This window comes from Culicoides brevitarsis, chromosome 2, assembly GCF_036172545.1.
Source record: "Culicoides brevitarsis isolate CSIRO-B50_1 chromosome 2, AGI_CSIRO_Cbre_v1, whole genome shotgun sequence".
NCBI lineage: Eukaryota > Metazoa > Arthropoda > Insecta > Diptera > Ceratopogonidae > Culicoides > Culicoides brevitarsis.
In genome coordinates, this window is record NC_087086.1 from 20,228,259 (window position 1) to 20,251,183 (window position 22,925).

The 22,925-nt window shown below is 34.5% G+C and overlaps 4 protein-coding genes across 6 annotated transcripts; 2 read left to right on the plus strand and 2 right to left on the minus strand.

Annotated features, from left to right (window-relative positions):
• Positions 1-319: 319 nt before the first annotated feature.
• LOC134830499 (alpha-1,3-mannosyl-glycoprotein 4-beta-N-acetylglucosaminyltransferase B) lies at positions 320-2,543 on the minus strand. The gene is made up of 6 exons (XM_063844002.1): positions 2,339-2,543; positions 1,382-2,275; positions 1,032-1,317; positions 755-976; positions 588-699; positions 320-527 (listed from the first exon to the last, which is right to left on the minus strand). The coding sequence occupies exons 1-6, from the start codon at positions 2,415-2,417 to the stop codon at positions 501-503; spliced, it is 1,620 nt and encodes a 539-aa protein (XP_063700072.1). The 5' UTR covers positions 2,418-2,543; the 3' UTR covers positions 320-500.
• Positions 2,544-3,736: 1,193 nt separating this feature from the next.
• LOC134832099 (E3 ubiquitin-protein ligase RNF10) lies at positions 3,737-6,375 on the plus strand. Its single transcript, XM_063845998.1, has 6 exons — positions 3,737-4,065; positions 4,288-4,424; positions 4,484-5,158; positions 5,216-5,702; positions 5,763-5,983; positions 6,040-6,375. Exons 1-6 carry the CDS (start codon positions 4,005-4,007, stop codon positions 6,289-6,291), a joined length of 1,833 nt encoding a protein of 610 aa, XP_063702068.1. The 5' UTR covers positions 3,737-4,004; the 3' UTR covers positions 6,292-6,375.
• Positions 6,376-6,407: 32 nt separating this feature from the next.
• LOC134832101 (putative uncharacterized protein DDB_G0286901) lies at positions 6,408-10,169 on the minus strand. 3 transcript variants are annotated; one of them, XM_063846002.1, is made up of 13 exons: positions 10,045-10,169; positions 9,727-9,846; positions 9,518-9,631; positions 9,221-9,457; positions 8,536-9,070; positions 8,178-8,474; positions 7,878-8,111; positions 7,690-7,817; positions 7,409-7,628; positions 7,195-7,338; positions 7,060-7,134; positions 6,833-7,003; positions 6,408-6,769 (listed from the first exon to the last, which is right to left on the minus strand). In XM_063846002.1, the coding sequence occupies exons 2-13, from the start codon at positions 9,829-9,831 to the stop codon at positions 6,597-6,599; spliced, it is 2,433 nt and encodes an 810-aa protein (XP_063702072.1). In that variant the 5' UTR covers positions 9,832-9,846; positions 10,045-10,169; the 3' UTR covers positions 6,408-6,596. The 3 variants fall into 3 exon arrangements, with proteins under 3 accessions (XP_063702072.1, XP_063702071.1, XP_063702070.1); XM_063846001.1 differs by having other exon boundaries at positions 7,409-7,625; positions 7,878-8,114; XM_063846000.1 differs by having other exon boundaries at positions 7,878-8,114.
• A 3,149-nt stretch (positions 10,170-13,318) lies between these two features.
• Positions 13,319-21,766, plus strand: LOC134831517 (myosin-VIIa). The gene is made up of 13 exons (XM_063845258.1): positions 13,319-13,336; positions 14,012-14,272; positions 14,332-15,972; positions 16,421-18,422; positions 18,693-18,897; positions 18,962-19,255; positions 19,312-19,575; positions 19,632-20,294; positions 20,348-20,518; positions 20,571-21,089; positions 21,152-21,298; positions 21,355-21,475; positions 21,535-21,766. Exons 1-13 carry the CDS (start codon positions 13,319-13,321, stop codon positions 21,739-21,741), a joined length of 6,513 nt encoding a protein of 2,170 aa, XP_063701328.1. The 3' UTR covers positions 21,742-21,766.
• The last annotated feature ends 1,159 nt before the right edge of the window (positions 21,767-22,925 follow it).

The window sequence follows — 22,925 nt, forward strand, 5'->3', positions numbered from 1 at the left end:
GCGCCATAATTTGTAGCGAGTCATATAATTTTTCAAAAATTACGAAAAGGGCACAAATATTCCTTAGTTTAGTACATTTTTTTTTTTGTTATAAAATCAAAACAAAATTAATCAATACATTTACATATTATTAAAATTTGAGATTTAAAATAGCTGTCAATACCAAAAATAAAACTTTGTTATAAATTAACTTTTAATCTAAAAATAACTCAACTATAATACAAAAAATTACAACATAAACCTATAAAAAATGATATTAAAAGTAATTGTCACTATGCTTTGCTTTGTCTTCGTTTTCATGCATCATGATTAATTAGTAAATAGTACAAAAAATCTAGTTTTTTTTTTGTTAATTCAATGAAAATGGCAATTCATTACTAATAATAATTAATTTTATAAATATTCGAACGACGTGTAAATTTGGGGTGATGAACATGAGATATTTAGGAAAGCGACGTTTTTTTTTGTATTTTTAATAATTAACTTTGGAGGCGTTTGAATCATCTCTTTGGCCCGGCAATCAAAATCTACAAAAAAAATATTTTTAATTTATTTTTTAAAGAAATTTTTCGGTGAAAATCTCTTACCTCACTGAGTATAATCCAGTTTTCACTGTCACCATGAACACGCAATCTCATTTCCTTTATCGCTCCGATTTTCTTGTCGACAGTTCCTTCGGCTATTCCGAACAAGTTGAAGCTAGAAATAATTTATAAATTGAAAAATCACGTTTCAAAGGCAAAGTACCACTTACGTTCCAACAATAACATATCCATCACTCGTAACATTTAAATGATGTTCACTACTAGGAACAAGACGCTCCACTGGGGCAACTTCTACCGTTGTATTTGTGTCAAATCGATCCGAGGGGTGTTCAAAATTCCCAGATCTGAATAAAAACTTTTTGACAATAGTTGGTTTGAGGAACGTAAATTGCAACGTGTCTCCGGCTTGCGGCAATAATCCCCAGAAAAAGCTAAATTTTCATCAAATAAGGTTAATGAGCTCATTAAAAATTTAAAAGAACTTACTTATCTCCGGAATAGGCTTTTTGGAGCGTATACGACTTGTAAGTGGCGATATTTGTTTTAACAGTTGCTGGAATGTTGACATGCGGATAAAAATTGTTAATTTTTCCGAATTGCTTATCTTTCAGCTTTTGCACTTTTCCTTTGAGCGACGACGTTGTGCCTATGTGTTGAAAGAGCGATGGTCGAAAATGTATCCAAATTTTGGATTTTTCGACCTTGCATGCTTTCATTGCTTTATCCCAGTTGCAGATTTTTGTGTAAATTAGGTGTTCTAGCAACCAATCCACTGAAAAAATTACGAGAAATTGAGACTTAAGTAAAAAAAAGTGAAAAGAAAAATAATTTCTTACCAGGTTGGTCGTTGTAGAACATTTGAAAATACGTGATTAAATATGGCAAATCGGTACTTTTGAACATTTTTCCTATAAAACCTAACTGACAAAAGTCCAGAACGAACCATGGCGTAGTTCTCTTTGCCGTCTTTTCGAGAGCAAAGTTCTTCATGATTGTAATAAATCCACTTTTCGCGAGAATATCGTCTTCCAGCTGCACATAGAACGTTCCCTTTGTTTGTGCGTACGCCATCATGTAGGCAAAGTCAAGATTTTGCTTGCTGCGCCACTTGACACGTTCCTGCGGATCGTTCAGCGTTATTTTCAGCTTGTCCCACGACGGATAGTACGACGGTGACGGCGACAAAATCTCAATCAAGCCATTTTCTACGTATAAACTAAATCTAATCTCAATTTCCTTCGCTACCAATTCCACATAGTCTAAGTCAGTCTCAGCGATAAATACAACAATCAGCGTTTCGTTCTGCTCCTCCTCGTTCATGTTTGTGATGAGATTGTCGAGCGTGCCTATCAAGTAGCTTTGCTTGATGCGTTTTACCGACGGGATCCCGAGAACAATTGACACATCTTTGCGGTTGCGGGACACCAGATAAATGGGTTTCAGGGCGTCCATGTCCTGCACCAAATGCGGCAAAAAGTTCGAAACACTGGGCAATCGCACGGCAGCCATCGATGTCTTTTGCGAGATGTTTTTGATGACATTCTGCGTGTCGGAACTCAAGTTGTCGATGATGTTGCTGTTAAGCGTAACATTTGGTGCTAAGCCAAGGTACTGTGAAAGTATTGTAACGTCTTCTTGTTTTACGCGATAAAGCGATTGTAAATGCTCCAAGTTAGATTCTAACTCTGCTAAGCGTTTTGTCCATTCGATAGACTGCTCTTCCGATAAATCTGCAAGCAAATCAACGTCGTTTCAGTCAAGAGACAAAAATAAAACGAAAATTTTTCCCATACCTGGAGTTACATGATAAATAAATAAAAGTAAAGGAGAAACAACTGCCACAATCACCAGAAATAACTTCTTTTGGTTCATGTTTCACTACTAAAACTATCGAGCATCGTGCATTTTTTACAACTATCGTAAAATGTAATTTCTAGTTCGTGCCTTTTATATTATTTATGCAGTTCCTTATCATTCTTATATTCTTATTCTTATTGCCCTGTGTGTGTTATTGGTAGTATTTGGATTTGAGAAAATTCTTAGTGCATTCCAAAATATAAAATTTATCTTATTTTTCTTTTGTCTGTCTGTGGGTAATAAGGCCTAATATATTCCCTTTTTTTAAATTATTAGCAAGGAGCAAACTAAAATTTTTAAGTTATCAAAATATCAACTTTCTTATTTTTTTATTTGAGTGAAACATGGATAGGAACTAATTTTTTGATAAGAAAAGAAAAAACAGTAAGTCGTGAGTGAACATTTTATATTGATATATATTGATATAAAAAATTATATATTGATTATCGGAATTTATGAAAATTATATATTGATATAAAATGTTCACTCACGACTTACTGTTTTTTCTTTTTCTTATTGATCAATTTTATAAATTTTATCTTATTTTCAGGTACAGAGCAATGAAGGGCTACTAAGATCAATTTCAGATAACATCGCTGAGACCTTCCATTTGCTAAACTAAACTTTCATTGTGACTGTAAAATCGCTTGGTCTGATCTAGATTAGGAGGATAATGTAATGAACTCAGAAGGCACCTGAGATTGAAGTATAATATGCTGCTAAATTTCCGTGTCGTTGCACCACACTATGCTAAAGAAATCTTCGAGTATTTCTCCAGATATGATTCGTCCCCTTCCGAATGCTATTCCTAAACCATCAAGTACTCGAGGACCGAAACCAAAAAAGGGAAAAGCGACTGTCTACACTTCTTAGCACTCCTGAAAAGGACCGACTTCTAAAATTAAAAGAAGTGAAGGAGAAAGCCAAAGCTGAAAAAGAGAAAAAAAAGAAGCAGCAGCGCTCCGCAAAGCAGAAAAATCAATTAAATTGAATCAAAAGAAAGCTAAATAAAATGATTTATTTGTATTTTCCACCTTCTGCTGATAACACTATTTTGCCCAGAATTGAAGGATTCGTTTGAAAACTTTTCACTAGACAATAGTATTGACAGCAAAGACCAAAATTGTAATTAAGTACTTCTTTTTGCTTTGATAATTCCGGATTGGAAATACGTGAAATATTTTAAATTAGGATATTCATGATTTTTTTTTAATTTTTGATAAAATGCGCTCAAGTGAATTTCACGTTTCTGTTTCCAATAATAAATAAATACCACATCGAAAATTGTAACTGGGAAGTTTTTATGATCGTTATTCACATCCCTATCACTTTTTCTTACCTACGACATCGCAAAGTTCAGAAAGTGAACATTTGGACGGAAAAATTGGGTTTTAATACTCAAAGCCACACCAACAAACCACCTCAGCGACTTCCATTTTCATTTTTTTAAAACACCCACAACTCGTTACTCAATATTGACACATTTGCACTGCCTTGAGAGAGAATTTTTTATCTTACATCGGATTTTGTCAACATGGATTTTTAAAATGGTCAGAAAACGAAAGATAATTGTGCTTTATAAGCGCTTTTCACGCATTACCAATGGAGAAACGTTCGAAAGTGCAGGCTAGTAAAAGCCTGACACATGTAAAAAAGGTTCAAGGTAAGATCTTGTCGGCAAAAATACCCGAAAAATAATGCGTAATTTCTTACGTCTACCGTCGCTCGTCGTCGACTTACGTGAGCCAATTATCAAAATACATTTTTTGAGGTCATTTTCGAAAAATGGTATTTTGCCAGGATTGAATTTTACTGACATAAAGCGGGTTCAATGACTTTGGGTTTTAAATTTATATTTTTTTTTTGTTTATTTTTTTGCAAATAGAATACGGTCCCCGATTTAAAAATGGACAACGCAATGATCACCGAAGAGAGGCCAACGTTTGCAAAGCAACAGGTACGGTTCCCAAAACCAAAGCTGTTGTTCATTCTCGTCAACGGAATGTAGTTCAACGAAAATTGGTAAGAATTTCATTTTATTCCCCATTTTTCGTGTAATTTTATTGAAAATTGATCACTAGGTTGAATATGACGAGACCCAAGAACTGGAAGATCAGGAGCTCTACTCCGTTTACGAACAGGGTAGCAAGAAGCAAAATCTAAATCACCTCCTCAACTTCCATTACTCTCCCCGAGAGCCACCAACTAACTCCTACAACTCATGGTCGTACCACAAAAACAGCAAAACTCCATCGCACTATCCGAAATACGACAAAAATCAATTCCTCAAAGCGAATTGTCAGTTCGTCGTCAAGTCGCACGACGACTACAAGGCATTTTTGTATGCGCCCGATATTTTGCCACTCTGGAACCTCATTGAGCAAATCAACATGATGATGTACGAGAATCCGCAATGCCCGATTTGCTTGTATCCGCCAACTGCATGCAAAATTACCAAGTGCGGACACTACTTTTGCTATTCGTGCGTCTTGCATTACCTGGCATTGGGTGAAAAGACATGGCGCAAGTGTCCCATTTGCAATGATGCCGTTACAGCTGACGATTTGAAGAGTTTATTGATCAAACCCATAACGTATCACAACATTTCGGACGAAATTCACTTTGATTTAGTGAAAAAGGAGACTGGCAGTTCGTTCGTCATCAAGTCCGACGCTGATATTGACGAAAATGTTATTCCGGATTTGGCGAATAATGACGTCATTTACTCAAAAGCTGTTGTGGCGAGTGCTGCAGATGTAATTTTTTTATTTTTTAATCTAAAAAAATAAAATTTTAACGAAAATTCTTTTTAGATACTGCAAATTATTGAACGAGAGAAGCACGAATTGACATTTGAGCTGCAGACGACCGATGAGGAAGTTGTTTTTATTGAACAAGCTCTGGAATCACTCAAAGAACGAGAACGTAAAATAACAGAGTTGGCTGAAAAGGAGGAAACTCCACCATCTACTCCTTCAGAAAAGGAAAAATCCGTTTCTGATGACACTGCGGACAAAACTGAAAGTCAATTTAAATATTTCTATCAATTACGTGACGGTCAAAATTTATTTTTGCATCCAATTAACGTGAAAATGTTGGAAACTCTCTTTGGCAACATCAAAGACTGCCCCAGCCATATCAGTGGTACTGTCGTGCAAAAAGAATACAAAACCATCGACGAGGGAGCTTGGAAACGCTACAAATATCTCCAACACTTGCCGTTGTCGTCGAACATTGAGATTTGCGAAATTCAATTTACGGAGCCCGTTGTTCCGGAAGAGGTTCTTGACATATTTAGAGGTAAAATTTTTAATTTTTCATAAATTTTTAAGGATTTTATAATTTTCTTTCATTTTTTAGACGACATTAAACATCGCGAGGCTCGTCGCAAGAAAAAGGAACATCAAGAAAACGTTCGTTTCCGTAAAATTAACGAGCTGAACGAGAAAATGATGGGATTCAAGTTTGAAGAGACTAAAGCTGACATCAATATTGAGTCGATGGAGCAATTTCCGGACGCAATTGTGGCTGGAAATGAAGAAGATGTCAAGAAAAAGGGTCCTTCAACGTCATTTGCTAAGGTTTAAGCTCCGAAAATTCCTTATGAAAATTTTTTAAAAAGAAATTTTTGTTGTAGGTCCTTTCATCTCCAAAGAAAAAGACAATTTGGCCAGATTTGTCGTCAGTTCCAAGTACAAGTAGCTCCACTATTGTCAACCAAGACGATGAAGCTGTCAATCCGGCCAATGACATTGACTTTGGAAATGCTATATTTGAGGCTATTGAGCGCGGAGGCACTTCCTATGCTCAGCCAAAAGCGAAGGGAAAAGAGAAAAAGGGAAAAAATAAGAAGGGAACTGTTCTCTTCGCTACTGGATTAAAATTTTAACATGAATTACATGTAACGATACATAAAATTATTATATGAAAGAAAAATTAATTATGTTGAACTTCAAAATAAAGTTCAGTTTGAACGGTAAAAATTTTCCATTTTTTTGTATTGATTATTATATTTATTATTTTTATATTTGTTTTAAGTTCTGTTTATGTGTTAGCATGTTTCACTGTTGTGTATTTTAGATTTTTTTTTTAATTTCGGATAATATTGCAAAGAAAATAAAATTTCTACTGCCAAATTTTTATCTGAAGACACAGATGACAGTTGAACAGGGGGGTCGGCTCTTGCACAATTCTCTAACCCATTTTGTTTCCATTTAAATTTGCTTGGAATCCTGGCGGAAATGAAACCGAATTCTGTTGATAGTTGTTTTGATTATGGGAAAACCAATTGAATGGATTCTGTGTCATTTGTGTCTGTAAATTTCTAATTCCATTTAGTCCGTATTGGCTTGGATCCATACCAAAGTCTGAAAATGAGAAAAAAAAAATATTAATTTTTTGACTTTTAATTTTTTTTAGAGAAAAATTACTTGAATTTCCACCCAGTTGCGAATATTGTAGATAGTCAGACATCGGTTGCGGATTCGGTTGTGGCTGTTGTCGGGGCTCTAGATTCTCAGGCATCTGTCCATATGTGGGAAACTGACGAAATGAAACGATTGCCGGATCCAAACTTGTCCAATCCTGGTAGTTTGACATGCCTAAAAATTAAAATTTTGTTAAAATTTATCAAAATTTGTGTTTAAAAATTTCTTACTTGGACTTTTGTTGGCATTGAATGCATTTTGCCCAAGTTGTGGGTACGCATTGTTTGTCCAAGAATTCAATTTACCTGAAAAAAAAGTTAAAAATTAGAAAATTTAAATTATTTTGCGATAAAAAGGTCACTTACAGGCATTAACACTGTTGAAGCCTGGCGGAGCGTGGATTGTGTTTTGACGTTTCGCCATATCTTGTTCGTCCATCTTCTTCCGGGTGACCTCGTCACGCATCAACTCAGCTAAAGCTTTTTGTGTCTCAGCGAACGGATCAAACCCTGTTATTATTAAAAATTGTCCGATTATTAGATTTTACTAGAAAAACCACGTTTAAAAAAAATTTCATACCTAATTCATCAGCCACGGAGGCATTTTGCATGTGATACATGGAGTTCAACAAGTTATTCTTTGACGAATTACTCTTGTTATTAACTCCGAATTGTGTGTCTTGTTGCTGAAAGCTACTTGTTTGCCGTGGACTTCCGCCTTCCGGTTTGTTCAAGCACTCGTTCATCATTGAATACGGTTTTTCAACGGGATTTGTGTTCGTTTTTTGATAATTTTGCTGCTAAAATCAAAATAAATTTTAATAAACGTTCATTTTAGCTTGGAAATTTTTCGAAAAATACCTGATTTTGTAGATTTTTGTGAAAATCGAAGAACTTTAACATGTTACTCGAGCAATTACTCTGCTTGGTTTCATCTCTGTGATGGTACTGATCCGGAAATAGGGCATTTCTGTTGTCCATTAGCAAGTCTATTAAATAGAATTTTAGTTAAAAATCTAAAAAATAGGAAATTAAATCATAAAACTCACCATTCAGCGTCAAATTATTGAATGCGAAAAGTTCATCCGTTTTACGGAATTGTTGCTTGGCATTGTCCTCCGCATTCGTTCTCATCATCAAATATTTCAAGCTGTCTTCCCAATCAGGTAGAGATTCTGTTTTGTTTTGTGGCCCCAGTGCCTTGTCCCCTGCCAGATTGAAGTAGTGTCGATCTATTTCCGTTCCGCTCAGTAGGTCTGGGAGTTGTGAATTTATTGGGCGATCTACTAAAATTACAAGAAATTCATTAGAAAAACTGAAATTTTCGGACAAAAATATTCGAAACTCACTTGTCGTCTTGTTTTCTGTCTCAATTAAAGCTGGATCCTCCTGTTTGTGTTCGCCATTTGTGAAATCTGTGTTGGCTTTTTCATTGAAATACGCTTCTTCGTCCTTCCTTTCACTCTCATCCATGTTCGCTTTATCAATTGCAATTTCCTTGGCGTGGTTGTCTTCTTGTGATGCAGTGTTCCATGTGCCTTCTTGTGAAATATTTTCCTCCTCGAACGATGTTTTGTTCTTTTCCGCCTTTGTTTTTTCACTTTTGTTGCATTTTGAGTCATTCTTTCCGTTTTCCTTTGAATTAACTGAAATAAACAAAAGTTTTGATAAATTTAACATTTTTTTGATGGAATTTGGTCGACAAACCTTGTTTGCCCGCAGATTTTGGCGTCGGTGAATTCGATAAACTAGGCCACGTTTCCTTGTTCCGCTTGCCTTGTGCCGGTTTTTTCACCTTTGTTTCCGCACTACTACTATTACTGCTACTGTTACTGTTGCCATTACTGTTTTCTTTGCCCGAACCGTTGCTCTTCTCATTCTTCTCACTCTTTTCACTTTTCTCATTTTTCTCGTTCCGTTCACTCTTCTCCGCGGAGCTCTTTAATTCCTCGTTCTGTGTCAGCGCTATGAGTGTGTCGTGCAGTTTCTTCTCGTACTCCTGATGTTTGCCTTGATGCATTTCCTCCTTCGTAAAGCTAGCTTCCTCGTCGCCCAACTCGTGCAGATACATACAATCGGGCTTCGGACAAGGCTGGTTCTTCATAAAGTTACTGCAATACTTTGTGGTGCCCAGACTCGTTTTGATGAGACGACCATCGATTGTTATGTTGTTAACACTCTGGATCGCCCTCAAAGAGTCGTTGTTATTCACATACGTGACATACGCAGACGCTGAAGGTCCCTGCAACGATAAAAAAAAAGTGATTGTTGTTTAGCGATTTCTGTGCGAAAGTTTCACGCAGCGGATTGAATACAGCAAATTCCATCGAAAAAAAAAACGCTAGAAATATTCCAAAAGTTACTGAAACACTGCCCGATGGGGAAAACTTACCTGCGCCCCCGCATACGCCGTACTCGGATTTATTACAACTTTATGGATTTTCCCATATTTTCCGAAGTATTCGTGCCTCTTGAGCACTTCCGGGTCCGCGAGTCTCGGAGGAAGCCCCACAACAAAGACCAAATTCTTCTGCACCACACGCACATTCGCCAGATGCTTCCGATCCTCGTTTATCTTTTGCTTCTTTTGTTGGTCTTTCTGGCGCTTTTCCGCCTTTAACGCCACAATCTGCAACAATTTTAATGAGAAAATGTTCCTTTTTTAGTTTTTAAAAGCATCGATTCTTACCTGTTCTTGCGACAGTGGAGTAAAGTCGGCGGGATTCTCGGAATACGCCTTTCTACAAGCTGGACAAAGTTCATTCTCGTCCGTCCTGATACGGTGCCAACAAAATCTGCAGATCTATTTAGGGTTTTGTTAAAAATATTCGTGTCAATAATGCCAGCAGCGACGATAAAATGACAACAAGATGGCAAATTGATGGGATTGGGGCTTACCTGATATCCACAGGAGCACGGATAAAAAGACAAATCGTCAACATCCAGAGGTTCCATGCACAAAGGGCACTCGACTTGGTCATCGTGTTGGCTTGAATCACTCATTTTTACAGGTTTCAACTGGAATAAAATACGCTCGTTATGGCAAAATTTACGACAAAGGACATATTTGGAACGTAGGAATCTTTCGTAATAGTTTTGTGACTTTTTTGTGTTTTACGTCATTTTTGCTATACACTCTCGCCAGAAATTTTTAGATGGTGGATTCGTTTGTGTTGTTCTAGATTCGCAAGTTCCAGCCTCAAAATGTACACTTACATTAGATAAAAATACTATTTATATGGTATTTAATGATTTTAGGTGAATTTTATTGATATTTGTGTGAATTGGAGTTTTTTTAAACAAGAAATTTCCCGAATTCTATTGAATCTGTGTAGTTGATGTCGAACTAAGCAGGTCTGTGAAATTCGATAACAAAAATCATTGCAGTTGCACTTGCTAATTCAAAAATGACGTGTTCCATCAGATTAAAACCACAATTTTTGACATTTACGTACGTGTGTACGGATTGTGTGTCATACAATTTGTCAGTTCAAAAATTCTGCCATATTAAAAAGAAGTTAGAAGATTTTTGTGAAGCAAATTTACTGAAAAACACGTAAATTTAAACATGATTTTACGCAAAAAGTCAATAAATTTGTGCAACAACAACTATTTTTTATGGATCTCATGGAACTCAGTTCAATTATGTGTCAAAAATTGAAATATTTAACAAAAATGTGACACTGGCGAAATTTTCAGATATTCTTCAGGTAAAATGTACTTTCAGAATGATTTAGATACTTTAAACCATGTTTTTCATGTCCTTTTTCATGTATTTAGGAAGAAAATTTGAATAAAAGGCGTCGGTCAGGGCTTAAAATACTGAAGTAGAACACAACAAATTATAATGAAGACGAAAATTTGTCAAATTTGGAAATGAAAACCATCGTTTTTGGTAACGGCACTTTGAATTCAGGTAAAAAGCCTATATTTTGTCTCAAATAAATTAAAATCTTAAATAAATTTAATCAATTTTTAGATCAAATAAGCAAGAAACGAGGAAAAACAAAAGCTTGATAAGGTATAATTGCATAATTTGCACATAATTTAAAAAATAAGAATCAATGTAAATTTTATTTAGGCCATTAAATTTAATTTTTTCACTTTATGTCACCCCCCTCCGATTTTAAAATAATAATTAGAAAAAGGAATATTTTTGACAAAATTTTTTCTTAATTTTTTGTTTTGTTGCATTTTATTAAAATTTTGACTTAAATATTTGAAATAATGGAAATGAAAATTATTCTAATGTGTTCAATCAACGATTAACGTTCAAAAACGTCAAAAAAGTAGTAAAAAAATAAAAATAATTTAATAAAAATTAAAATTAATCAAAATAAATTAAAATAATATTTAATAAAAAATTTTTAAGTGAATTTGTTTAATTTTTAAAAAATATTATTTAAAAAAATTAATTTTTAAGCATTTATTATATTTTTACTTTTCATAATTTCCTTTAAAAATAGCAAAATAAAACTTTAAATTCATAAAAAAATATAAATTATTTAAGAAAATATAAATTAATAAAAAAAAAATAGAAAAATTTAAAAAAGTAAAATTTTCAATAGTATGTAGGTATAAAATTTTTTAAAAATCTCAAAATGACTAAATAAATTATAAGAAATAATTTCCCAGAAACTTTCCAACCAACCAGAATAGAATCAGCGATAAAAAAATAATCCATTAAGAACTCATTTGTTAAAATTTCACTCATCCAGTAGCTGGTAAATAACGCATTTACTCTCATTTCTTCCGAAACTACCAAATTCAAATACCGAACCTATTTTTACGCATATTATCATCGCGTATTGTTTATAGAGTAACTTTCGTATCGACAGACGAAAGGTTCTGACTGAAATAAAAGTCACAAGTTCCGATGAGTTGTTATGACTCCACTTCTCTTTATATGCCTACATCACTAGCTGTTGCTATATTGTTCGTTGGCAATATCATGCAGAGATATTCTCTTTAATACGTTTGTTTCATGCTTGCTTGCACATTACTCGTATACCACAGTTAAATTACATATAACTCTTGCATTCAGTTTGATTGTAGTTGAGCCTCGGTAAAGAACGTTTTTTGTAATGTTGAGCAAATCAGGAGTACTTTTTTGGAGATAACTGTTGAAAAGGTGCCTAAAATCCCTCATTTTTACGAGAATAAATACTAGAAAAAACAGAAAATGTTAAAAGTGGTGAAAAGTGCATTTAAATTCATTGATAAAATGGAAAAGAACAGCTAAGCAACGTACCATAACGGTACTTAAAGAAGAGCAAATGCCTACATTTGGTCATAAATTTGAGTGTTCTTTGGCATAAGATGACCACAAAAGAGATACAAATGATGAATTATGTCATCTTTTATGACAGAATGACGACAAATTCGTTTATTTTTGTTATTTTATTGTGAAAGAGAGTTCTTCCATGTTCTACCTGTTGAGTTGAAAGACCTTTACTCATACTAAAACATGTTATACGGATAGGGTGTCCATTTTTACGCTACCTGTCATGACATGGCACCTGTAAAAATTACAAAAAAATATTAAAAATTAATTTAAAAAATAAAAAAAAATATAAAACTAATTGGATTGTCTCAAAAAATTAATTTTAAAATTTTGAGTGATTTTCTGTCAAAAAAAAAAATAAATAAATGAACTAAGAACTTTGAGCCTCAAAATCATAAAAATTTGTTCTAGAAATAAAATCAAAATTCTAAAAAAAAAGAAATATTTCAAAATAAAAATAAATTAATAATAATAATTAAATTAATAATTAATTAAAAAATTTTTAAGTGAATTCATGAGAAAAAATCATTGATTTATTTAAAAAACAATCTTAAAACTATGAAAATTTCTAAAAATTCATGAAAAAATCTAAAATTGATCAAAAATATATTCAAATAAAAATTACAAAAAAAATTTCTAGTGAACCAAAATAAAAATAGCCAGCCTACACTTAATTGAATGATTTCCACTTGTATCGTATGGTAGAAAAATAACAAAATTAATGTTATTCAGCAAAAACGAGTTTGTGCTTGTGTGTGTGTTCCAGCTCATTTTTATTTTGATTCAGAACAAGAAAACAGAATGAAATTGCTGGCACTACACACACACAATACGTGGAAAAATTAACGAAAAAAATATGATAAACTGGATTTATTAGAAAAGAAAGAGAAGAAATTGCTGCTAACGGTTTAGATGCAAACAGCAAAAGTTCAATTATAAATTTATTACGTGAGCAAAAAAAGTAATTGAGGCCGAAAGAGCCGGCAATTTTTATTTTCTTAAAACAAAAAAAAGTGCAATACACACAAAGAACGAAAGAGAATAAAGTTGCATGAAATGACAGCAACTGAGTGTTAAAATAACAAAAAAAAAACATTCGATAGCTAATTAGTTTTTGGAAGTGGTTTTCGGATCATTAATGTGCTAATTTTGTGTTCAATTTTTGCAGATATTCGTGAAGTGAGCTGAAAAGTTCAATCTACAAAGATGGTTATAGTTACACGGGTAAGTGAAGATTTTAATTTATGATCGCGTTAAAAAGTAAATAGCGACTAGAACACGAAAGACTTGAGTGAATCTATGAGTGAAGTAGATGGAAACCCGGTTTTCGATGCAACTAGATGTTAAGAAAGGAATTTTGTTTGTTTGTGAATTTATTTAGCAGATGAATGAAGAAAGAACGAAAGATAAAGGATTAAGAATCTTTAGTGGAATGTGATAATTAAAAATATTTTTGTTAAAATGTTGCTCGCTCAGAGCGATTTTTTGAAGTTTTTTCTTTATTTTTTTTAGAATTATAAAACTCTTTTAGAAAAATTAGAAATTTCGGAAAATCAACAAATTTTAAAATTTTTTAAAATTTTAAATTCTCGATATTTTTGACTAAAAATTCAGAACTTTAATTCTCATCACTCAAAAGATACATTTTTTTTATCAAGGTTTTGATAGAATAAATTATTTTCACCACCTTTCTTTATGTTTTTTTAAACTTTTTGGAATATAATTTTAAAAAATTTAAATTTTTTAATATTTTTTTTTTTTTTTTTATTAAAAAAAATTTTTTGATCGAAAATTCAGGAAAATGCTCATCACACAAATATTCATAAATTTTTGACAATAATTATCTAAAATAAAAATTTAAAATCAATTTTTTTTTTACCCTTTTTTTCCATGATACAGGGTGACTATATTTGGATTGAGCCAATTTCGGGCCAGGAATTCGATGTTGCCATCGGAGCCAAAGTTATATCAGCCGAAGGGAAGCGCATCCAAGTACGTGATGACGATGGAAACACCATCTGGCTCTCGGCTGAACGTCGAATCAAGGCCATGCACGCGTCATCCGTTCAAGGTGTCGAAGATATGATATCGCTCGGTGACTTGCACGAAGCCGGCATCCTACGAAATCTTCTAATTCGTTATCAGGAGAACTTAATTTATGTAAAAAATTTTATTTTCTCGATTTTTTTCGATTTTTAATAAAATTCTATTTTTTTTAGACTTACACGGGTTCAATTTTAGTCGCCGTAAACCCATATCAAGTACTTCCCATTTACACGTCGGACCAGATAAAGCTCTACAAAGAGCGCAAAATTGGCGAATTACCTCCCCACATCTTTGCGATCGGTGACAATTGTTACGCGCACATGAAACGCTTCAAGCAGGATCAGTGCATTGTGATATCCGGGGAATCGGGTGCCGGCAAGACTGAGAGCACAAAATTAATTCTGCAGTATTTAGCAGCAATCAGTGGCAAACACTCCTGGATTGAACAGCAAATTTTGGAAGCTAATCCCATTTTGGAGGCATTTGGTAATGCGAAAACCATTCGGAACGACAATTCTTCCCGTTTTGGCAAATACATCGATATCCATTTCAATGTGAACGGCGTCATCGAAGGTGCCAAAATCGAACAATATTTACTCGAAAAGTCGCGAATTGTCTCGCAGAACAAGGAAGAACGGAATTATCACATTTTTTATTGTCTCCTTGCCGGATTGTCAAATGAGGAGAAAAAATTACTGCATTTAACAACTGCTGGCGACTACAGATACCTCAGCAGTGGTGGTTGCATTTCGTGTGAGGGACGAAATGATGCTTCGGAATTCGCTGATATCCGATCTGCCATGAAAGTTTTGTGCTTTTCGGATCAAGAAATTTGGGAGATTTTTAAATTACTTGCTGCCTTGCTGCATACCGGGAACATCCAGTACAAGGCGATTGTCGTGGATAATTTGGATGCCACAGAAATTACGGAGAAAAATGCCGTGGAACGTGTTGCGAGCTTGATTGAGGTGTCAGTTCAGTCACTTGTGAACGCCTTAACGCGAAAAACGCTGTTCGCCCATGGCGAGGTCGTTGTTTCGACTTTGAGTCGCGATCAGTCGGTCGACATTCGAGATGCTTTTGTCAAAGGCATTTATGGACGCATGTTTGTGTTTATCGTGAAAAAAATTAATGCAGCGATTTACAAGCCAAAAACATCCACACGAAGCGCTATTGGAGTTCTCGATATTTTTGGCTTTGAAAATTTCGATAATAACAGTTTTGAGCAATTTTGCATCAACTTTGCCAATGAAAATTTGCAACAATTCTTCGTTCAGCACATTTTCAAGCTGGAACAGGAGGAATACAATAACGAAGGAATAAACTGGCAACATATCGAGTTTGTCGATAATCAAGACGCCTTGGACTTGATTGCCATCAAGCAGCTTAGTATCATGGCGCTGATCGATGAAGAAGCCAAATTTCCCAAAGGAACGGACCAAACGATGCTTGCCAAGTTACACAAAGCTCATGGAACTCATAGAAATTATTTGAAGCCCAAAAGTGACATTAACACCTCTTTTGGCTTGAATCACTTTGCGGGAATCGTCTTTTATGACACGAGAGGCTTTTTAGACAAAAATCGCGATACATTTAGTGCGGATTTGCTTCAGCTTATTTCGTCGTCTCGTAATCGCTTCTTGCAAACAGTTTTCGCGGATGACATTGGAATGGGAGCTGAAACGAGAAAACGAACGCCGACACTGTCAGCGCAGTTTAAGAAGAGTTTGGATTCGTTAATGAGAACTCTTTCATCTTGCCAGCCGTTTTTCATTCGTTGCATCAAGCCGAATGAGGTTAAAAAGCCTGCATTGGTGAGTTTTTTAAACTATATTTTTGTTTGAATTTTACACTTTGAAAAATTTATTAAATAAAATTAATTTAATTTCTTTTTAATAAATTTTTATTTAGTTTAATTAATAGCAGAATATTTTATTTCAAATTTGTTAAATGAAATTAAATTTTATTTTAATTAATTTTTATTTATTTTTTTAAATTTTCCAAAATATTTAAATATTTCAATTTTCTAAAAAAGATTTTTTTCTTCATAAAAAATGTTTAATAAAGGAGCGTTAAAATATTTATTTTATTAGAATTTAAAATTTTTCCATTTTTTATTTAATTTTTGTACCACAAAAAAAATTATTAATTTTCACCGAAATTTTTTTTTTTAAATTTGCACAAAGTTAATAAATTTTAATTAAAATTGCTTGAAACTTATATTTTTTTTATCAAAATTTTTTTTTTTTAAATTTGTTTTAGTTCTGTCGCCAACTATGTGCCCGTCAACTAAAGTACTCGGGAATGATGGAAACCATTAGAATTCGTCGTGCTGGCTATCCAATCAGACATAATTTCCGTGATTTTGTCGAACGTTACAGATTTTTGATCAACGGAATTCCGCCAGCACATAAAGTCGATTGTAAAATGGCCACGTCGAAAATTTGTGCCGTTATCTTGGGACGAACTGACTATCAATTGGGACACACAAAGGTTTTCCTCAAAGATGCCCATGATTTATTCCTCGAACAGGAACGAGATCGTGTTCTTACGCGAAAAATTTTGATTCTTCAACGGTCGATCCGCGGTTGGGTCTATCGACGTCGATTCCTGCGAATGAAAGCTGCCGCAATTGTCATTCAGACCACGTGGAAAGGCTACAGTCAACGCCGACGTTACATGCGCATGAAATCCGGATACATGCGACTTCAGGCTCTCATTCGTTCACGCGTTTTAAGCCAAAGATTAAAACATTTGCGTGGACACATCGTCGGATTGCAGTCCCACATGCGTGGTTTCCTTGTGCGACGCGAATACGGACACAAAATGTGGGCCATCGTGAAAATTCAATCGCACATCCGCAAAGTTATCGCGATGCGGCGTTACAGAAAACTAAAATTAGAATATCGACGACATCATGAAGCATTGAAGATGCGAAAAATGGAGGAAGATCAGCTGAAACGACAGGGTAACAAGCGCGCTCAAGAAATTGCCGAGAAACATTATCTCGATAGACTGAACGAAATCGAGAGACGCGAGCACGAAATTGAGCTGGAGGAACGTCGCAAGATGGAACAGAAGAAAAATATTATTAACGATGCGGCACGGAAGCAGGACGAGCCCGTGGATGATCAGAAACTAGTCGAAGCGATGTTTGACTTCTTGCCGGACTCAAGTAGTGAAGCTCCCACACCGTACGGCGGAAAAGGACCTTCGATATTCAACGACCTGCCAAATGATAAACACGAAACGGAGACAGTTGTCGACGACGGCATCGGACTTTTCCAGCAAATTTCCGATGATGACGAGGATTTATCGGAATTTAATTTCCAAAAATTCGCCGTCACCTATTTCCAGGGCAACGTAACTCATTATTATTCGAGAAAAGCGTTAAAACATCCTCTGTTGTCGTTGCAAGCGCAGGGAGATCAACTAGCGGCACAGGCTTTATGGATAACCATCTTGCGTTTCACGGGCGATCTTCCAGAACCGAAATTCCATACAGGCGAACGCGATAATACGTCAGTCATGTCGAAAGTTACTGCAACGCTAGGACGAAATTTCATCAAAAGCAAGGAATTTCAAGAAGCTCAGCTGATGGGAATGGACACCGAGAGTTTCGTGAAACACAAGCCACGTTCAATCCGTCACAAATTAGTCTCGTTGACGTTAAAGAAGAAAAATAAGCTCGGTGATGATGTTCGGCGTCGTCTTCAAGAAGAAGAATATACTGCCGATAACTATCAATCTTGGCTGGAATCGCGTCCGACATCAAATCTCGAAAAATTACATTTTATCATTGGACATGGAATTCTCCGTGCTGAACTTCGTGACGAAATTTACTGTCAAATTTGCAAACAGCTCACGAATAATCCCTCAAAGTCTTCGCATGCACGTGGATGGATCCTTCTGTCGTTGTGTGTGGGATGCTTTGCGCCTTCAGAAAAATTTGTGAAATATTTGAGATCGTTTATTCGTGCCGGACCTCCTGGTTATGCGCCATATTGCGAGGATCGCTTACGGAGAACGTTCAATAACGGCACGAGAAATCAACCGCCGTCGTGGTTGGAGTTGCAAGCGACAAAATCGAAGAAACCCATAATGTTGCCGATCACTTTTATGGATGGAAATACAAAAACGCTGCTGGCTGACTCGGCAACGACTGCTCGAGAGCTTTGTAATCAGTTGTCGGATAAAATAAACTTGAAGGATCAGTTTGGATTTTCATTGTACATTGCGCTTTTTGATAAAGTTTCGTCATTGGGTGAGTTTTCATTAATTTTTTACCGTAAAATTTTACCGGGAACTAATTATAAATTTTTAAACCTAAAAATAGTTGAAAAAATTCAAAAATTGTTAAATTTTTACATTTTAGAGCAATATGACAAACTAAAATTTATGATTTTCCATTTTTTTCTTAAAAATATTTTTTTCGTGTTTTTTCTGAAAAATTTCTAATTTTTACCACTGAATTTTTAATTTTGATTTTTTTTAAATTAAAATTTTATTTCAAAATATTTTTTTTTTATTTTAGGCAGTGGAGGTGATCACGTAATGGACGCAATTTCACAATGTGAACAATACGCAAAGGAACAAGGTGCTCAAGAACGTAATGCTCCATGGAGACTCTTCTTCAGGAAAGAAATTTTCGCTCCCTGGCATGATCCACTAGAAGATGCCGTTGCTACAAATTTAATTTATCAACAAGTTGTCCGAGGAGTCAAATTCGGCGAATATCGGTGAGATATTTTTTTTATTGTTTCTTTTAATTTTTTTTTCATAAAATTGTGTTTTTTCTTGTAGTTGTGATAAAGAAGAAGACTTAGCCACAATCGCTGCTCAGCAGTATTACATTGAATACAGTACTGACATCTCCGTTGAAAAGCTCCGGATGTTGCTGCCGAACTTTATTCCCGATTATTGCTTGAACGGCATCGATGACGCTTTGGAGAGATGGAAAACGCTAGTCTTATCTGCTTACAAGAGGAGCTACTATGTCAAGGAAAAAGTTCAGTCGTTGCGTGTGAAGGAAGATGTAGTCAATTATGCCAAATATAAATGGCCATTATTGTTCTCGAGGTTCTATGAAGCTTATAGGTGAGTAAATAATTTATTTTTCCCCAAAATTTTTAATAAAATTTAATTTTTTATAGAAATTCTGGACCAAATCTTCCTCAAAATGACGTCATAATTGCCGTCAATTGGACCGGCGTGTATGTCGTCGATGATCAAGAGCAAGTTTTACTGGAATTATCGTTCCCGGAGATCACAGCAGTGTCAAGTCAAAAAACGAACAAAGTTTTTACGCAAACATTTAGTTTATCGACCGTTAGAAATGAGGAATTTACGTTCCAAAGTCCCAATGCTGAAGATATTCGTGATTTAGTGGTGTTTTTCCTTGAAGGATTAAAAAAGAGGTAATTTTTTAAAAAATATTTTTAAAAATTTTACTTGCAATTAAATTTCTTTTTAGATCAAAATTCGTCATTGCTCTTCAAGATTATCAAGCGCCAACAGAATCGTCAAATTTCTTATCTTTCCTCAAAGGAGACCTTATTATTCTCGAGGAAGACAGCACCGGTGAGTCCGTTCTGAATTCCCGTTGGTGCATCGGTCGTTGCGAACGCACACAAGATCGTGGTGATTTTCCCGCAGAAACTGTCTATGTCTTGCCAACGCTTTCGAAGCCGCCCAATGATATCGTTGCCTTATTTAACACGGACGAGGCTGAATCGGGCAGGAAATTGAATGCCAGTAGCACGATGAGTGTCAATGATTTATCTGAACGACCGCATACGTTGTTCGACTACGCCTTGGATCATTTCCGTGTACCGCCGAAGAGAACAGTCTCGAAAGCGCTTTCACTTCGAAGTGGCAGGGGTCATGACGAGCTCTGGCGTCATACGAGAGAACCGTTGAAACAGCCTTTGTTGAAGAAACTCGTAGCGAAGGAAGAATTGGCAAATGAAGCGTGTTTCGCTTTTACTTCTATCATGAAATACATGGGAGATCTTCCATCGAAACGGTCGAGGATCGGAAGTGAGATCACAGATCATATCTTTGATGCACCGCTGAAGCATGAAATTTTAAGAGACGAGATTTATTGTCAAATTATGCGACAATTAACGGATAACAAGTAAGTTCTATCAATTTTTTCAATAATTTGATATTTTTAACGATTTTTTTTAGAAATCGTCTCTCAGAAGAGCGTGGTTGGGAGCTCATGTGGCTGGCAACTGGACTGTTCGCTTGTAGTCAAGGTCTGTTGAAAGAGTTAATGCTCTTTTTACGATCACGTCGTCATCCGATATCACAAGATTCGATCCATAGACTGCAGAAAACTCTTCGAAATGGACAACGGTACTTTTTTTTAAATTTTCTCATTTTCCATGCTAAATTTCCTTATTTTTAGGAAATATCCTCCACATCAAGTCGAAGTGGAAGCAATTCAACACAAAACTACTCAAATCTTCCATAAAGTTTACTTCCCCGATGACACCGACGAAGCTTTCGAAGTTGATTCTTCGACGCGCGCCAAGGATTTCTGCCACAACATTTCGCACAGACTCAATTTGAAGTCCAGTGAAGGCTTTAGTCTCTTCGTGAAGATTGCCGATAAAGTCATTAGTGTGCCGGAGGGTGATTTCTTCTTCGATTTCGTGCGGCATTTGACCGATTGGATTAAAAAGGCACGACCGCGTGACATCTCGAGCATCCAATTCACGTATCAAGTGTTCTTCATGAAGAAATTGTGGACAAATACCGTTCCAGGCAAAGATAGAAATGCAGATTTGATCTTCCACTATCATCAGGAGTTGCCCAAATTGTTGCGGGGGTATCACAAGTGTACCAAAGAAGAAGCACTCAAGTTGGCTGCGCTTATTTACAGAGTCAAATTCGGCGAAAGCAAGCAGGAATTGCAAGCGATTCCGTAAGTTTTGCATAATTTTTTTTAAATTTTTGACTTTTAATTTTAAATTGTATTTTTTTTAGACAAATGCTTCGAGAGCTCTTACCGTCAGACCTTATCAAGTTACAAAGTACAAATGATTGGAAACGTGCTATTGTGTCAGTTTTCAATCATGATGCCGGTCTAAGTCCTGAAGATGCAAAAATACAATTTCTGAAAATTGTCTACAGGTAAAAGTCAAATTTTTTTCACTTCTAAACTCAATTTCACGCAAAAATATTTTTAGATGGCCCACTTTTGGTTCCGCATTCTTCGAGGTAAAGCAAACAACCGAACAAAATTATCCCGAATATCTGTTGATAGCAATTAACAAGCACGGTGTCAGTCTAATTCATCCCCAGTCGAAGGTAAAATTTCCTAAAATACTAAAATTTCAAGATTTTTTATTTATTTTTTTGCTTTTTAGGAAGTACTTGTCACTCATCCATTTACGAGAATCTCTAACTGGTCATCGGGCAACACGTATTTCCACATGACGATCGGTAATTTGGTGCGTGGATCTAAATTATTGTGTGAAACATCGCTCGGATATAAGATGGATGACTTACTTACTTCATATATTTCGTTGATGTTAACTAACATGAATCGTCAGAGAACTGTTCGATTAAACTAAAAAAAAAGTTTCTGGTCCAAAATCCTTTTTTGAAATTATTTTTCTAAAATTTTCACTATTTTTATATAAATTATTCGTAATTTTATTCATAATTTATCGTAAATATTTATAAGAGCCACTGATATTTGCCAGTTTTCTTCCTCTAAAGCAATAGTATTTTTAATTAATAACATTACGTTTTGAAAAATTATATGTATGTGGAGTGTTTGAACAAAAAATAAATAAATATTTAATTAGGCTTTAATAAAAGCTTTGCAGTTATTAGCAATATAAAATATTTTCTCGAATAAATATCGAGCATAGTCTTTACTTTAAAAAAAAAATAAAGTTTATTTTTATTGATTAAAAATGCAGTCAAGTGTTTTATTTTAACTTTTTGATAAGTCATAGCGTGAGATTTTTCATGATTTTTCATTAATTTTTGCCAATTTTCTACAAAAACAATTTTTTTTTCTGGTAAAAATTAAAAACTTCCATATATACTCCTAAGTGGACCCATTATAATTTTTTTATAATAGTAGAAAAAAAAACTTTATAATAAAATTAATCATCGAAAATAATTAAAATAATAAGGCCGTTCCAAATTTTTTCCGATGTTTTTGTCCCAAAACATTTTTTTCAAAATGGGGGGGCAAAATAAAAAAAAAGTTTTGAAATACTGTTTCATACAAAATGCCAAAATTTTAACAAATTTTGGTCTTTCATGAATATTTTAGATGTTTTTATGGTATCTACATTGAGATTCGATGATTTAAAATTTATCTTAAAGTATTTTAAGTTAAAAATTTCATAAAAATAACCATCAAAAATTTTTAGGAAATTTTAAAAATTGAAAATATTTAAAAAAATTTTTGAAAATTCCTTGAAAAAGTAAGGAAAATGACCAAAAAATGGTCAATTTTGATGAAATTTTTAACTTTTTGTTTTTATTTTGCCCCATTGAATTTTCGGCTTTTGAAATGGGGCAGGGGACAAAAACAGAAAAAAATTTGGAGCGGCCTAAATTTATTATAAAATAATTTTTTTAAGATTTTTTTTCAATTTTTAAGTGAATATTTTTCTTTGATAGAGATGTTCTCATTTTTAAGAAAAAAAAATTTTAATAAGAAATTTTACTTAAAATTTGCTTAATTCAATTTCAAAAAATCAAGCAGCAAAAAAAAAATACAAAAAAATAATTTTTG

Bases quoted from the DNA above. Each gene is read 5' to 3' on its own strand.
- LOC134832099 (XM_063845998.1), top strand. From the start codon at position 4,005: ATGGAGAAACGTTCGAAAGTGCAGGCTAGTAAAAGCCTGACACATGTA. The intron at 4,066-4,287 runs GTAAGATCTTGT...TTTTGCAAATAG, and splicing joins ACATGTAAAAAAGGTTCAAG to AATACGGTCCCCGATTTAAA. The intron at 4,425-4,483 runs GTAAGAATTTCA...ATTGATCACTAG, and splicing joins ATGTAGTTCAACGAAAATTG to GTTGAATATGACGAGACCCA.
- LOC134832101 (XM_063846000.1), bottom strand. From the start codon at position 9,831: ATGAGTGATTCAAGCCAACACGATGACCAAGTCGAGTGCCCTTTGTGC. The intron at 9,632-9,726 runs GTAAGCCCCAAT...AACCCTAAATAG, and splicing joins CGTGCTCCTGTGGATATCAG to ATCTGCAGATTTTGTTGGCA. The intron at 7,629-7,689 runs GTATTTTTCGAA...TTTTGATTTTAG, and splicing joins ACAAAAATCTACAAAATCAG to CAGCAAAATTATCAAAAAAC.
- LOC134831517 (XM_063845258.1), top strand. The intron at 14,273-14,331 runs GTAAAAAATTTT...TATTTTTTTTAG, and splicing joins ATCAGGAGAACTTAATTTAT to ACTTACACGGGTTCAATTTT. The intron at 21,476-21,534 runs GTAAAATTTCCT...TTTGCTTTTTAG, and splicing joins TAATTCATCCCCAGTCGAAG to GAAGTACTTGTCACTCATCC.
- LOC134830499 (XM_063844002.1), bottom strand. From the start codon at position 2,417: ATGAACCAAAAGAAGTTATTTCTGGTGATTGTGGCAGTTGTTTCTCCT. The intron at 2,276-2,338 runs GTATGGGAAAAA...ATTTGCTTGCAG, and splicing joins TATTTATCATGTAACTCCAG to ATTTATCGGAAGAGCAGTCT. The intron at 700-754 runs GTAAGTGGTACT...AATTATTTCTAG, and splicing joins GGATATGTTATTGTTGGAAC to CTTCAACTTGTTCGGAATAG.